The sequence below is a fragment of the Protomyctophum bolini genome (assembly GCF_963924005.1).
Source record: "Protomyctophum bolini genome assembly, chromosome: 3".
Classification (NCBI taxonomy): domain Eukaryota; kingdom Metazoa; phylum Chordata; class Actinopteri; order Myctophiformes; family Myctophidae; genus Protomyctophum; species Protomyctophum bolini.
In genome coordinates this window covers 27,208,626-27,224,572 of record NC_137864.1, presented here as the reverse complement: position 1 = coordinate 27,224,572, position 15,947 = coordinate 27,208,626, and the positions used below count along the sequence as shown (strand labels likewise).

Here is a 15,947-nt window from a genome sequence, read left to right as displayed (position 1 = left end):
TTGGTAGGGCGTTCCACATTTTGGTGGCATAGGAGCGAAAATAATTTAGACCCTTGTTTGTGCCTATCTGGGTTGTACATGGTTTGTTGCACTCCCTCTGGTGTTGTGGGTGTGGACTTTGTTTATATTAAGGAAGTATTTAGACAGGTACATGGGTATCTTGGTGGTGTATCGAATCTTGTGGACCAGACCCATTGCAAGATGCTGTACTCTGTCGTCGACCCTAAGCCATCCCAGCCTGTCAAAGTGGGCAGGGGTGAGGTGGGTTCGGGGGGTGAGGCCAAGTAGGAGCCTGACCAGTTTGTTTTGGGAGGTCTGGAGCCTTGTTTTAAGGGCCTTTGCCCTTTGAGGTGCTTTGGTACCAAGAGGTGGATGGATCTCATCATAAATCTGTGATATTTTGTACGTCTCTAAATGTTTTGATGAATTGGACCCTCTTATAAACAAGTGTAATGCTTAATTGGGTCGTCCACTCACAGTTAACAGTCTTTGTATTGAGTTTGTGCTTGAAATGTACTGTAATTCTGCAAACTGTTAATACATATATCAATCAATCAATATTAAATGTATCATGTCAGTATAGACATGAATTATATGGATTTTTGTAAACCGGATTATTTAAAATAAATGGCTGATGAGATTTTAGCCGATAAATTTCGTTTTAGAGGAAAGGATCGAGCAAAGCTTCATTTTCAGTTTCATTTCCGAGTCCGACCATAATACTTTACATTCAGAAGTGACACAGGGTATATTTATAAGGAATGATATGTCATCGTTTTGCCTATTTTCTTTGCTGCCTTTACATGAGGGACGAGGATGAACAACTAACAACAAGATCATGTTTTCGTGGGGAGAAACCACGCGCAATGGATTTGGTTTAATGAAAGTAAACGATTTACTGAAACACAATGCAGACACAGGAGTCAGTTTTACGCCCCCCTTGAATCCTCCTATTACGCGATTGTCCGCAAGTAACAAAGTTATTGCGATTTTAAGGAAAGATGGCACGTTATCAATTGCTCGAATTCAAGAGAGTCAAGAGGGAAACATAATTACTTCCAGACCAAGTAAGTTGTTGATATATTTATTGAATAATAATAATATTTTGTATTTGTGAATTTTCATTTTTGTCTCTGTAGCCTAATTATCTTAGTTTATATTGTCTGTTTATATTTGTGTCTGACATGGTGGTGGGTCTGATCTGAATTATGACCCGATTCCAAACTTCAGGACAGAAAGTTTACCGCTTGTGTGGGATAAGTGGGACGGTGGGACAGTTACAGCGCCACAAAGAGGTGGATCTGTTGTTGTTCTTGTTGTAGTAACGACCCAGCACACTCAAACAAAAGAAGCTGATGAGATGACCCCCCTTGGGCCCCCTCAACTCTCACTATAACTAGACACTTTACCTCCTCCCCCCTCTCTTTCTCTCTCTGTTTAAAAGTACAGTACAGTACCAAGCCATGTACACGGCTTGTGATATCCGTGGATATCCACGGCTTGATCTATTTATTGAATAATAAAAATAATATTTAGTATTTTGTCTCTGTAATTATTTTAGTTTATATTGTCTTTATCAGGCCATGTGTTTATATTTGTGTCTGACATGGTGGTGGGTCTGATCTGATTTATGACCCGATTCCAAACTTCATTTGACGACAGAAAGTTTATCGCTTGTGTGGGACAAGTGGGACGGGACAGGTTGGGGCCAGTTTCGAATTGCAGCCGTCCGTAGACCGTATAGGTGCCCTTTAAGAGCGGTTTTGAAGGAGTCAAGGGATTCGCATGTAATGACTGTTGGTAGGGCGTTCCACATTTTGGTGGCATCATGGCATGGCGAAATTAATTTAGTCCCTTGTTTGTGCCGAATCTGGGTTGCACATGGTTTTTGAGCTCCCTCTGGTGTTGTGGGTGTGGACTTCGTTAACATTAAGGAAGTATTTTGACATGGGTACGGGTATCTTGCTGCTTGGTGTAGCGAATCTTGTGGACCAGACCCATTGCAAGATGCTGTACTCTGTTGTCAACCCTAAGCCATTCCAGTCTTTCAAAATGGGCAGGGGTGAGGTGGGTTCGGGGAGTGTGGCCAAGTTTGTTTTGGGAAGTCTGGACCCTTGTTTTGAGGGCATTTGAGGTGCTGTGGTACCAAGAGGTGCATGCAGTCAAAGAAACCTTGTACTAGGGCTCCTGTTAGTTAGGGTCTTCAAGGTGTTTTTGTTGACGAGTGAGGAGATCCTGTATAGGAATCTCTTTGGTTGACTCTTTTGATTACGTTGGTGGCCATTTTATCACCGGAAAGATTTGCCTCCAGGATGGAACCTGTAGGTAATTTCATCTTTTCAATAATATTGTCACCCACTCTAACCAAGAAGCCAACAGCCTAGCTGAGATTACTATTTGATCCAAAGAGAATGGATTCTTTTTTCCCCAGGTTTAAAGATAGTTTGTTATCACCGAGCCAGGTGCAGATTCTACCGAGCTTAGAGCTGAGGGCCTTTTCAACCCGACGTTTGTTCCTGTCCGAGACCAGCAGTGCTGAGTCATCTGCGAACAGGAACAAGTTGCAGTCACAAGCTGATGTCATGTCGTTTACATAATCAACGTATTATTTAAGTTGCTATTAAATGCCTTGATGTCATATTCGTCCATAGGCCTAATATTGCCTATTTTGTTATTAAACCCCTCTGAAGTTTTGTCAGGTATGCTGACTTGGTACTCTAGCCCTAGGGGATATTTCTCATGTTATCTTAACATGCTTAAAAACACATCTAGCAGGAAAAGAGTGCTTTACAACAGAAAGCCAACTATTAGAGGACTAACTCAATTATTTGCCTGCCGCCAGTCCCAATGTGGCACAGGCAGGGCCTCAATTTGTGGGACGCCTGAAAAGTCTTGGAAATGAGGGACTGTCCCACGCAAAGGGGGGACGTCTGGACTGGTCACCCTAGATCTGAAGTCTGGTTGAATTTGTAGGGTCCCTGGAACAAAATAGTTTAAGATGTGGGACCGCAGCCAAATACATATAATTTTGAGGGTCCTTGACCTTGACATGAAATAGTTTGAGAATGCATTGTGTTGCTGACATGTGTGTGGCTGATTTGTTTATTTATGCCAGATAACGTCACCGGTGATGGTGAGTGTATGTGTAATTGTATTTTATGTTTTTCGTAGAGCCTGTCACGATCAAATCACATATTTGGTCAGTGAGCAGCGGCGATGTCTCTGTTCTTTTACTGACCAGGAGTGGCAACGTTTGGTGCCTCGACCTCAATGGCAATGCATCTGTGCCGAAGTGAGATCCACTAGCTACTTAATTTCACACATGCACTAAAACCCTGAGCTGTCTATTACTTGAGTAAGGGTTTGCACAATTTAAATTTTTGTGTGCACTCTCATGCAGATTCCTGGATCATTTTCATAACAAACAGGTTACTCAAGTTGCATGTGGAGACCAACATTTCATTGCTTTAACACAAGGTAAATATATTCATCATTAATATTATTGTTGATTTTATACTAAATAAGTAATTACAATCTCAAATTGTAATTTACTTGCCAATAAGCCGAGAACAAATGCATTACATTCATGTAAGCCACAACATTCTCACTATGGGTCCCTTTTCCTTTCCAGATGGTTTGGTGTTCACATGGGGCAACAATACCAATGGCCAGTTGGGTCTGGGGTATACAGAACGACCCATCATCCGATCTCCAGAGCCACTCAAGGCTCTCTCAGGAGTACCCCTGACCCAGATCACTGCTGGGGGAGACCATAGCTTTGCCCTGTCCCTCTCTGGCACCGTGTTTGGCTGGGGACACAACAGTGCTGGGCAGCTGGGGCTTGGAAACGCAACAGGTACATATGTAATCTCTCAAGACAGATTCTGCTAGTGTAGCAGAGTGGCTCAGAGCCTCTGCCTGATGGCCTCAAAAGTATAATATCTCCCCTGGTACATAGGGACCTTTGATCTAGTGGTTAAGATATTGGACTTTCACGCTGGAGACCCGAACTCAAATCCCAGGCATTCCACTAACAGCAGAATTTGGAGTTAGGTAGAGGTTCTTCCTTGGCCTACTGTGAGGGTGAGTGCAAAGTTTCAGCGTCGGAAATGAGCTCTCTTCACAGACACACACGGATGGACATACAGGGGTAAAAACCTTATCTTCGGCCTTCGGTTGTCTGGCTGTCGGCCAGGCAGAGATAAACTATTGTTGTGTTATTTTATCTATTTTATAATCGGTTAACACAACCTTATAGTAGGCTATGCAGTATATTGTAATGTTTTGCTAGTACCTTCTCTTACAGACAGCTACACTCCAGTTCCGGTTGTGTGTCTCAGTTTGAAGAAGGCTATTTCTATCTCTTGTGGACACAAACACACTGCTGTTCTTACAAAGGTTTTATACTTTACATATCATACAATACACATATGCAATTTTTGTTAACAAGTCATAAGCTATATCTTTATTTGTGTTGAAGCTGCAAGATAACTTCCTGAACCCTTGTCATAGTTCTATTTGGTTGCCTGTTATTCTGCATTCATTGAATATGCATAATTCCCATAGCCTCTGATATTATATTGTAGGGAGGTCTTGTATTCACCTTTGGCAGTGGTTGCTATGGTCAGCTTGGCCACAACTCTCTACGAGATGAACTAAAACCTCGCCTGGTGGCAGAGCTGTGGGGGGCTGAGGTCACTCAAATTGCATGTGGGAGGTAGGTTTTATTAAGAATTTATGCAAGATGTACCAATATGACCATGTTGCCTGGCCTGAGCAAGGCACTACAGTATACACCAAATAGAGCTACTCAGATCCCAGGTGTGAATAAATAACTAATGTGCATTGCTATAAAAGTAGCATTCATGTTCATTCAAGGTTGTCAAGTTAACCCATTGACGCCTGGTGTAACGTATACGTTGTTCTACCCTTGATGCCGGCCGCGCTCTCTGTGTCTCATCAGCTATTGCTATACATGTAGCAGCATAACTATTTAAAAAAAACATCATCAGAATTTGAAGGTTTTCAGAAACCTTAGGTCAGGCCCTAGAAGGCGTTCCCAGATTTGGCCTCAGGCATCAATGGGTTAAATAAAGATCAACAATGGACAATGGGGCTTTAGCAGAGCCAACAGTATAATATCGTTAATAGAAAACTTTGGCATCTAACTATAGTCGTTTTTTAGATAATTAACTTTGAAAACTCAAGTTATAAAACTTTGGACCCTCCCTATTCCTTCATACTTACACAGAGAAACTCAATTCACAGTTAAAATAAATCCACTTTATTGTGCACATGCATGCACGCTTGACATTATTACTTTGAAATAATTGACAGTTTTTTAAATATATAACATATATCCGTTTCGTGCTTGCAGGCTAGTGATGCGCGGGCCGTCCCGTTGCCCACTGGTCCCGCGGGTTGCGGGTTAATGTTGGCAAATGGCAATAGCACAGTAAAGATGATAATAATCTAATATGCTGTGTGTAGTTTTTTGATCTAAAAATGCACTAGATTGAAGCATTTTCTTCGCAAAATTACTTTATATATATTTTTATTTTCATATTTGTAGTTCCAATGTTGAGATTGTAGTTTCATTTACATTATTATTGAAATAGAGTTTAATTTTGTAACAGATTGGTTGAAACGAGTGTTCTTTGTTTAAATTTGTTTTACTTTTAGGAACCACACTCTAGCATTAGTTGGTTCCTCTAATAAGAAGATCTACTCATTTGGACAAGGACAGAAAGGACAACTGGGGAATGGAGTCAAGACAGATCAGTCTGTCCCTCTACCTGTAAACCTATTGCAGGGTACTGACATTTTGGAAATGTAATATCAATACAAATATCTTCTGCATTTAATTTACTTTTTGCTTTCAATTTAATTAGCAATTTCAGCCACAGGTTTGTGCTAACAACATGGTTATGCTGTAATAAGGTTTTGGTTTTTGCCTTTCAGATCGCAAAGATGATGAGCAGATTTGTCACATATTTGCCGGGGGAAATTATTCTGTAGCACTGTGCTCTTTTGATCAAGTATGACATTTTTCATTGTATTTAGAATTTGGGGGGGATTATTTTATGTAGTTCTTTTACGTGTCATCAGTCGTTTTGGTATATTGTCCATTTATTCAGTATATTAGTATATATATTTTCCATTTATTCATATTACAGAAGTGTGAAGAAAAAGCCAGCACTCCTATTTCAGTCATCAAAACTTTGGATGAGAACACTGTAGAAATGTGGCTGTCAGAATGTGATAAACCCAAATCATGGGAGAGAATACAGAGGTGAGCCCATATTATGTTTCAAGACTGTTGTGATTCAAGTTGAACTAAAATAGGGTTTCGGTTTCAACATTTATTTTCATCCACATGTACACACTTCCACACTTAATTGTAGAGACATCAAGATAACCTTCTCCTCTCCAATGTGCTTGAATGGCAGCTTCCTTGACAGAAGGTAATAAGATTTCTTACTTATTCATACAGATAAAACATAATAATGAAATGATCTTCAGGAATCTTTGTCTTATTATTATCAATGTAGCCTTGACAAGCATTACCAGACCTCACCGAGATACTCTGGCTTGGACATGTCCCTTGCTCGAATTGCTTTTGAGAAGCTGGCTACAAAAGACAAAGTACTAAATGAGGTATTGTAACATTTCATGACATATCACTGCAACAGCACAATTATTCAGTGCTTGTAGTGAGTGACAAATGTATACTATATGAGCTGAGGTCCTTTACCCTAAAGAATATTTAAATTGTATTACCTACCAATGAAATATTGGCAATAATCCTGCCATAGAAATACAGTGGAAGCAGGGTTTGAAGGTAAAAGTTACCAGCCAAAACCTACTTTATGGGAATGTTCTTTTCACCCACTACATTACTTGGCTTAAGCTTTCCAATGTATAGGGAATGTTGTTATAATGACCTACATTCATGTTTCAAGATTGAGGTGGTGGTCCGAGACACTCTCCTTCCATCACTGTGTAAGGACCCCATTGGAGTTGAGAGTCTAAGGGTTTTCCTGATAGTCCCAGAGCTCCTGAGAGTCCTGATCCAGCAAGGCCACGGTTGGGAGCTGACCACAGCTGTTGCTGCTGCTATCCTTTCATTGAAGCATCACACGCTCAAACTCCTTGGTAAGTGGCTTTATGATGGCCCACTGAGTATGCATGCAAAGTTTGACACCGATCAGTCCAGTAGTGTCCCAGACTAGCTGGGCACAGATGGACACACGTGTGTGTGTGTGTGCGTGTGTGCGTGCCTGTCTGTCTGTGTGCTCTTCATCTCTCTGATCGGGGTCAAACTTTAAACGCACAGTCCCTCATGGGGGGGGGGGGGGGGGGGGGAGGCGACAACAACAACACATCTTGCCTGCCCAAATTGTAATTCCTGGAAACACTACTGCATGTATTCCTTTCCCTTTTGTTTAAACACTACTGCATGTATTCCTTTCCCTTTTGTTTAAACACTACTGCATGTATTCCTTTCCCTTTTGTTTAAACACTACTGCATGTATTCCTTTCCCTTTTGTTTAAACAAAATTTTAATTCCACGATTTTGCAACCCATTTTTGCACCCAGTGTCAATGATCTAATCATGTAATCCTGGGCGCTACACTTCCTCTGCCAACCTGGGGGGACAGCGGACTGACCTCATGCTTCATGTATTCCTGGCTATGATTGCCTTCCAGGCAGGAGAGACAAAAAAGCCCAAAATCATGAACATAGCGTGATCGACCCCAAATTTGAGGGGCCTCTAAACAACACAAAAAGTGAATTAACTTACAGTAGCACCCTGTGCTACTTAGAGTAGCATAGGGTGTAACATAAATGGTACAAATGTCACAGTTTGATGCAGAGAGTTGCAAATAATCTTGTGAGCCATGAGCCAAATAGCAATTTCTAAAATCTGTATATTTTTAATTTCTTCAGAGGGCTTATGGTCCAGAATGCCCTACTACTTTTTCAGATCTGCAGTGAAAACGTTCTGCACAGTGACCGCAAAGCACCTTGAACTGACCGATGACCAGTACGACAAGTGCGGTAGATCAATATTCAATAATTTGAGGGTTCTGCAAAAGCTGTACAATGTGAGTGTATTTTGGATCCACAAAAGTTTCTATAGAAGGCTCTCATGTTTTATTATTGTTAATTTGTTCACTAATTTCATCCAAAAATCTGCCTGTAGGTCAACAGCAAAAGCCCAAGATTGTTACCTGCCAAGGTTTTCCACATCGACACAACATGTGTCTTGATTCGTGTAAGTGCTTACTTAAACAAGGGGTGAATTGCTGTAGTTCAATTCCTGCTGTATAGAGCACCAAAGTCTGACGTCAATATCAGCAGAGAGCGCTGTTCCCAGGGTTCGTCTTAAATCGCCTCATATATTTATAAGAACTGTGTTCTTATAAATAAACAAATCATCCTGGCCGTTTCACTCATATGGATATGAAGAATCACCTGACTGACTATGAGAAAACACTATTTTATTGCCAAATTAGTTACATTTTAGCTAGAAACAGACAGTATCAAACATGACCCTCGTCAACAATACAGAGACACCTCCCCGACAATATCGCAGAGACCGTTTTTGGACCACAATTCTTATATGAGACGATTTTAAGATGACCCCATGTTATTGTCCAATGTCCATAGAGAAAAACGTCTGAGAAACGGGATGAGTGAGTGGCGTCAGGACTTCAGCGATCTATAAACAAGTCTTTGATTTGTTTAGTGATTACTGCTGCAGAGCATGATAAGCTGAGTTTGATTCTACATCCTGCATAAAGGACATTTGCTAAATGGATTAATACATTCACTTTATTTGTTTTTAAATTCAGCTTAAAAAGCTGGAGCATTCTCGTTGGTTCTGTCCTCCATCTTCTCATCAAGAGCGTAGGTTATATGAGGCCAGGACATTAAATAAGGTAAAGAATTTGTCATAGAGATATCAGATACTCTAGTATCGGTCCCATATTATCTTATATGTTTCTTCTATTTTAATGATGCTTTAAACTTACAGAATGCAATTGACTTCCTGATGGCATATCCCTGCATCTTGGACACAAACGCTAAATGTGGATTTTGGGCACTTCAGATATGTGAATACAAAGTAGGCATTTTATCTGAAAATAAAGGATATATTCAGAAATTCATATTTGTGGCATTAGTACTGGCTCCTAATGAGCAGTTAAGGTGTTTGCAGACTTTTGCGAATTTCTGCAAACACCTTTATGGTGCCTTGCATGATTGCCTCTGTTGCTGGTGTGTGAATGTGTCTGTGAATGGATGAATTTGTAAAGTTCTTTGGAGAAAGACACTATGCATTCATCCACTGTTTTGGCTGACAGGATTTTCATGGACAGGATTTTCTTCGCTTTTTTGAAAATAAACTCCTCGTGGGCAGGAGCACACTGCTGCAGGATACATTTGATTGCCTGCGAAAAAAGTCCTGCTATCTCAAAGTGCCTGTTAAGGTAAATATTTTCTGTATAATATTATTTTTGTGATCTTATTCTCATCTTACTGTTGTGACTAAATCTCCTTAGAGTCTTAGAGGGATTTGTACAGGTCAGCATGAACAGCCCAAATACTAAACTGCACTGTAAAACTTCAACATTCTACTCAAGTAGGTCATTGATTCACATAATGCAACCTAACTTTAGGTCAAATTTAAAGAGGAGAATGGTATCGATGAAGGTGGTGTGTCAATGGAGTTTTTCAACCTCCTTGGAAAAGAACTTCTCAACACAGAGCCAGCAATACTACAAGTCAATGAGTATGGACTGGCCTGGTTCTCCCAAGACGTGTGTACATATTTTCCAAATTTATCTGATAATATCTGATAATAACATTGCAATAAAGTAAAGTATGAAAATAAAGTAGAGCGAGGTAGATAATATCTCTTCACTTTCCATGCCAAGAGTTTCTGTATTCTAATCTTTTGTCATGCTATTTATAGGATGATAGTGTGTCTGATGAGTTCTTCTTACTGGGCCTTCTCTGCGGTATGGCTCTCTACAACCGTTGTTTACTCAACCTCCGCTTTCCACTCATCATTTTCAAGAAACTCTTGGGTTTGGATCCATCAATGGACGACATGGAAGAGATGGCACCAACCGAAGCACAGTAGTTACATTCAACTAGTCATACGTATATTGCCAAATTTTATATTTAAATAAGGTTTTAAATTGTTTTCTTTTTAATTCGTTATAATTGTATATTATTTCCCACAAACAGGGGTTTACAGGAGCTGTTGAAATATGACGAGGAGATTGTTGAAGACCTAGGATTGGATTTTGGTTGGGTAAGATTTATACTCAGAAATGTCAAATAATTTGTATTTCTAGTTTGTGTGAGTGAGTATTTACATTACAGTGGATTTACAGTAGCATCTGTGTTTTTAGTGTAGAGGGCGACCACTTCTACCAAACGGAGAGATGACCCCAGTAACAAAGGTCAATAGGTATGTCTTGATAATGGATTTGATGTTAGAATCACTTTCAAATACCTGTACATTCTATTTAGAATTTATCTCAATGCCGTTGCTGTACATGATGGTGTAGTGTGACCAGTGGCGGACAAAGTAAAGTAATCTACCCTAGTACTTGAGTCAAAGTACTAGGGTAGAAGTAAAGATACTCCTGGTTAAATATTACTCCACGAGTGAAATTACTCATTAATGTTTTACTTGATTGTACTTGCTTTTAAAAAGACTTTAAAGGTATTCAAAAGTACAAATTTCAAAGTACATTCCTGAAAAATATCAATCCATTGCTGTATTGAAAAGTAGACAATTGTCAATTGATAATTACACCCTAATGTACTTTTCCCATTCCTATAAATGTAGTGGAGTCAAAAGTAAAATTTTGTCTTGGAAATGTAGTGGAATGAAATTCATATGGATGTAAAAATAAAAATACTCAAATAAAGTATCAAGTAAATTTACTTCATTACTGTCCACCAATGGTAGTGACATACTGCTGTAGATGCATGCCGGCACGATATACATAAAATGTAACCTCATGGGATAGTTAATGTGAGTCTAACACATAATGATAATTAATCTTTCACAATACTTGGTCATTCACAGGCAGGAATATGTTGACCTTTACATTGACATGGTGTTCAACAAGTCGGTAGACGGTCAGTTTAAGCCGTTTCAGAGAGGCTTTTTTGAAGGCTGTCCCACACATGCATGGAGAATGTTCCTTCCTGATGAACTGATGATACTTCTCCATGGAGATGAAAACTTCAAGTGGGAGGAGCTGAGAGAGGTGAAGTTTGGAAAATCACATTGGATTTGATCGTGGAATTATTTCTGTTTGCACTCTGGGTGAATTCAGATCAGAGCAATTATTGTCACAGACATATGGCCCTTTGTAGGGTTAAACACTGCAGAATACAGCATGGCTATGTTTTAGTCATTGAATGCCTATCTTCAAGAAAACTATATTTTCTTCTTTTCTTTTAATGTTTTGTGTATGTAGTGTAACTTTAATATATGCATGAAATGTATAACCATTAAATACCATATTTATTTATTTTCATTTTCTATCCTGACAGAATTCCAAATATGAGGGATATGTATCTGTCGTGGAAATTTAGGGATAAACATTGTAATAATACTCCAAGTTACAGGCTGTTTTCTGTCCGGCTGTTTGTTTATGATGCCACTGCCCCATTTGGTGAATGCCTTGAGGCTATCTATATGTTGGGGGTTGTCTGTGTGGGAGCAAGCTATATAGGCTGTTGTTTCTTGTCATTCTGGGAGCCAGACTGGGTTTCCATGCATGTAACAGGTCATGTAAGTCTTGTCTCCTTACTCGAGTAAAATCCTTATACTATATAACTCTGACATTTTGTGCTGCCTCATTATTCATTGTTTATGAATTGTCTTTTGAGTATGTGTCCCACAGACTGCCTTGACATATTTGGAGGTTCCACCGAGATGAGTGCTGTATGGGCTTGGCGTCTCGGCCTGGTGGGTAAAGTTCTGTCTTTCGGCTGGGTCGACATCGCGCAAGTGAGTATTATTATGGGTCTGTTTGGATGTTCAGAAAATGAGGTATTGCATTTGTTCAGGGTTTTAAAGTATCAGTGATGAATTTGGTGTGATCACGATAGGCATTTCTGGGATGTCCTATATTTAAAGAGGGAAACTGTGAAGTTTTGCCTTTCATATGTGCATATGAGAGACGGAGGGACAGTGTTTGGTTGGTTGAATGACTTATGGAGGTCTGACGAATTGTACCAGTGTACATTTTGGGGAAAAAAAGGGTAGTCTATTCAATAAATCATTCATTGTTGCCTGCTGTCTAATAGGGGGACATGGTCCTGCCTAGGGTCCTGTTGTTTTCTGAAGCAACGAAAATTGGCTAGCCAGTGTGTGAATGTAGGCCTACTGTGTTTGAGTGTTTTTGCCTATCTGCCTGTGTGTGTGTGTGTGTGTGATAGGGGCAATGTGAGAGGATGACTGTGGAAATGGGAAGATTTAATGGTTTAAAATTCAGCCTAAAATTAAAATGGAGTTATGAGAATGCCTGAGACAGAGGTATACCTAAGAGGTAAAGTAATACATTTTAATCACATAATTCTCGAGACGAGAAAACGGAAATAGTTCCAAAAATAGGGATAAAACTAAGGAAGTGAAACTAAGAAGTGAATAAGAGTACCTACAGAATGTGTATGGAGTACATATGTCGCGATGTATACTGTTTGAAAGTGTGAGTGTACACATGTGTATGAGTGAAATGCTCAAATTTGTGAAGAACATTTTTTTTAGGCCTGTAGAAGATATGTCGGTGCATTTATGGACAGTTTATTAGTTTTTGGTGTGCTGAAATCATAAGATATTCTATTATAGATATTGTTCTGTGTCATATGTGGAGTTGAAGTAATCCTGATAAAATAGCAGGCCTATAATAGTTAAGTCTATTAACTACATTATATAACTATATAATATAATTATATATGTGGGGCTGAAGTAATCTTGATGAAAAAGCAACTACAAAAAACCTCATATGGTCGGTTGAGTGTCTGATTAGGTTAATTTTATGTTAGTATGGGTTCTTCGAACTAGAACTTTGATCAGTGACTGTCTAAGGTAGAGACTTGTTTTCCTTAACATGGCATGATAGCTTGCCCAGGGGGGGGTTATTCAGTATTCTACGGCTCCCTGCAAAGGGCGTTGTCGCGAAATTTTATCTAAATTCTCCAGGCAAGCCATGCCTGATTAGTAGGCCAGGATATGGCCAGGATATTGTTGTTGTAAATCGCTCTGGATTGAGAGCGTCCTTTCAATAGTATATTGGACAGTGTGTCAATTAGTTTAGTAAGATTGTAAGATAAAGATAACTTGATTTTGTTAAATTGCGGATCTACTATGTGCACAAGGCACGTTGTTTAAATTGTAGTCAGTTTGAGAAAAGCGAAGAGAAGTAGGAACATAAAGAATAGTATGATGTTAATGTTAAACTGTTTAAGGTTTAAGATAAAACAGAATGGAAAAATGTTACGGAAGTATAGTAGAGAATGTGGCCGGGATTATAAGTACCTCAATAAGATTAGGATCTAGGAACATAAAAATAGGCTGAAAATATATCACTGAGTATGATGTATGCAATCAATGCATTCAAAAGAGCTGAAAGAAGGAAAGAAGAGTTTTATGGACTCATAATAGTGATTATTGTTTAAGTTGTTTAAGTTTGCCATAACCATAGTGTTAGGGTTAAATTAAGGACGTAAAAGGTGGCTCAAGGTGGGTTGTGTATAGGCTGTCGTAAAAGCAGGAAAAGATGCAAAGGAATGTGGAGTGCTTCACCCATGCGGTGCAAAATAATGCTTGGAGGTAGTGGTTTGTTGAAATAATCAGTTGAGGAAGAAACAGATGGTGTTCTATAGGGACCTTAGGTAATTGTCTGGTAGAGAAAGAAATTAAGTAAGTAATTATTATATCAGGTTGGGTAATCTACAGTATGTCTTAAAGTGTAGGGCACATATGCTTACTGGGTTAGGGGTCAGCTGGTAGCCAGCTGTAGACATTGGAAAGGTAGTGGACTAGCCATAAATGAGATCCAGCTAAGATAAGAAGTTCATGCAGACCCCTAGGCTTTAATTGCACCCCCAGTAAAAGGCTCTGTTCTCACAGGCTGAGAGTAAAGACTCTGAGAGAGAGCTTTAAATTAAATGCCACTTACTGTACACCTTCTGTGAGTAAGGAACCAACCGTCTATAAAGTACAACTGACTGGTATATACATGTGTCCATGTTAATATGATTTATCATATTCCCGTCATATTACAAAGTGTTGAGTCCACCATCAACAGTAATAGGTAGAGTAGGGTGTTTTTACAAATTGGTTTGTAGTGTGTTCCTTTCAGCTCCATGATGATGAGAAGAGTCTGTTTGGAAAAACATGACAGCATGGCTTAGGAGATGATGATGATGTGACTAGTCTGCTACTATGACGTCTCCACACTGATGTTCCTGAATGAGGAGTTATGTGCTGTTAGCACTCTGGACTCTGGATTGTGCGATCATGTGCTCTGGATTCTGTGATCATGCTTCGGAAGCTGCGTCACCTGTGTGGTGACATTGTCTGGTCTTTCGGAAAGCTGCAACGTGTGCGGCTGTTCTGTCAAAATGGCCAATCTGCAAGCTCGCAACATGTCTGGGCCCTGAGGATGTGATGAACATTGGTGCTCTGTGCTTATGTTCCGTGAAGGAGCGAAAGAGACTTTCGGTTTTGTTTGCTCTGTGTGGTTTTAACTACATGGGACCTGCAGTGCGCTGTCTGTGAAGTGTGCAAGTGGACAGTTCTGAATGAACACTCTCTGGTGCTGAGATGTTTTCTTGAGTCCGATGTCTGCAACGGTTGTTGTATGTTTAATTTGGCGTTGCCTTATTTGTTTATTGTTGTAAAACCATTGTGTCACTGTATATCGTAGGCTGTAAGCGGTCGTTCTATGACGAAGAGGGCCATGTAGGAATTTCTCCTGTGTATCTAACATTTTGTGTTCCAGGTTTTTGCCTGCATCTGCGATGTACTGATAAATGGTGTTTATGAGTTTTTAAATGTTTAAAAGTGGGGTACTGTCGTGGAAATTTAGGGATAAACATTGTAATAATACTCCAAGTTACAGGCTGTTTTCTGTCCGGCTGTTTGTTTATGATGCCACTGCCCCATTTGGTGAATGCCTTGAGGCTATCTATATGTTGGGGGTTGTCTGTGTGGGAGCAAGCTATATAGGCTGTTGTTTCTTGTCATTCTGGGAGCCAGACTGGGTTTCCATGCATGTAACAGGTCATGTAAGTCTTGTCTCCTTACTCGAGTAAAATCCTTATACTATATAACTCTGACATTTTGTGCTGCCTCATTATTCATTGTTTATGAATTGTCTTTTGAGTATGTGTCCCACAGACTGCCTTGACATATTCACGGATGAAGTCATCCAAAACTTTTGGGCTGTCTTCACAGAATTCTCTGGGGAACAAAAGAAGAGTTTCCTCAGTAAGTAAAATACCTTTGCTTTATTTATTCAAATACAGTCAATGCTTAGTTATTCTGGTACTTCTGTTTAGACACTCAACAGCTATTTCTTGCAAAGCGTGGTATACATGTCACCCCCATTGTCTCTCTGAAAACTCTTCCGTCCTGTGTTAAAGCTTTTCTTACTGGAGCAGAGAGGCTGTCAAGAGCACGTCTGTCTAGACTACGTGTGAACATCAAGGTCTTGGTCACACCCGACCCTGATAAACACTATCCTTTGGCTGGGACCTGCTATGTGACCTTACATCTCCCTAAGTACAGCAGCATCCATGTACTTCGTCAGAAACTTCTTCACGCTATCACCTATTGTGATGTCATTGGGAATCACTGACTAGACTCAGCCAGTATGCACTGTAAGTGAGGGAGTTGGAGGAATGTA

General features: G+C 39.8%; 1 protein-coding gene across 1 annotated transcript; it reads left to right on the top strand.

The window, feature by feature from the left end:
• Positions 1-838: 838 nt before the first annotated feature.
• On the top strand, positions 839-15,947 carry LOC308312362 (putative E3 ubiquitin-protein ligase HERC3; the record flags this gene model as incomplete). Its single annotated transcript, XM_080758967.1, has 25 exons — positions 839-1,067; positions 3,172-3,292; positions 3,401-3,477; positions 3,632-3,856; positions 4,307-4,398; positions 4,587-4,717; positions 5,683-5,797; positions 6,177-6,292; positions 6,405-6,464; positions 6,552-6,657; positions 6,963-7,034; positions 8,207-8,278; positions 9,369-9,494; positions 9,684-9,824; positions 9,980-10,146; positions 10,258-10,324; positions 10,425-10,483; positions 11,111-11,294; positions 11,584-11,604; positions 11,820-11,824; positions 11,923-12,043; positions 14,805-14,898; positions 15,042-15,062; positions 15,440-15,529; positions 15,685-15,947. 25 exons carry the CDS (start codon positions 839-841, stop codon positions 15,897-15,899), a joined length of 2,727 nt encoding a protein of 908 aa, XP_080615093.1. The 3' UTR covers positions 15,900-15,947.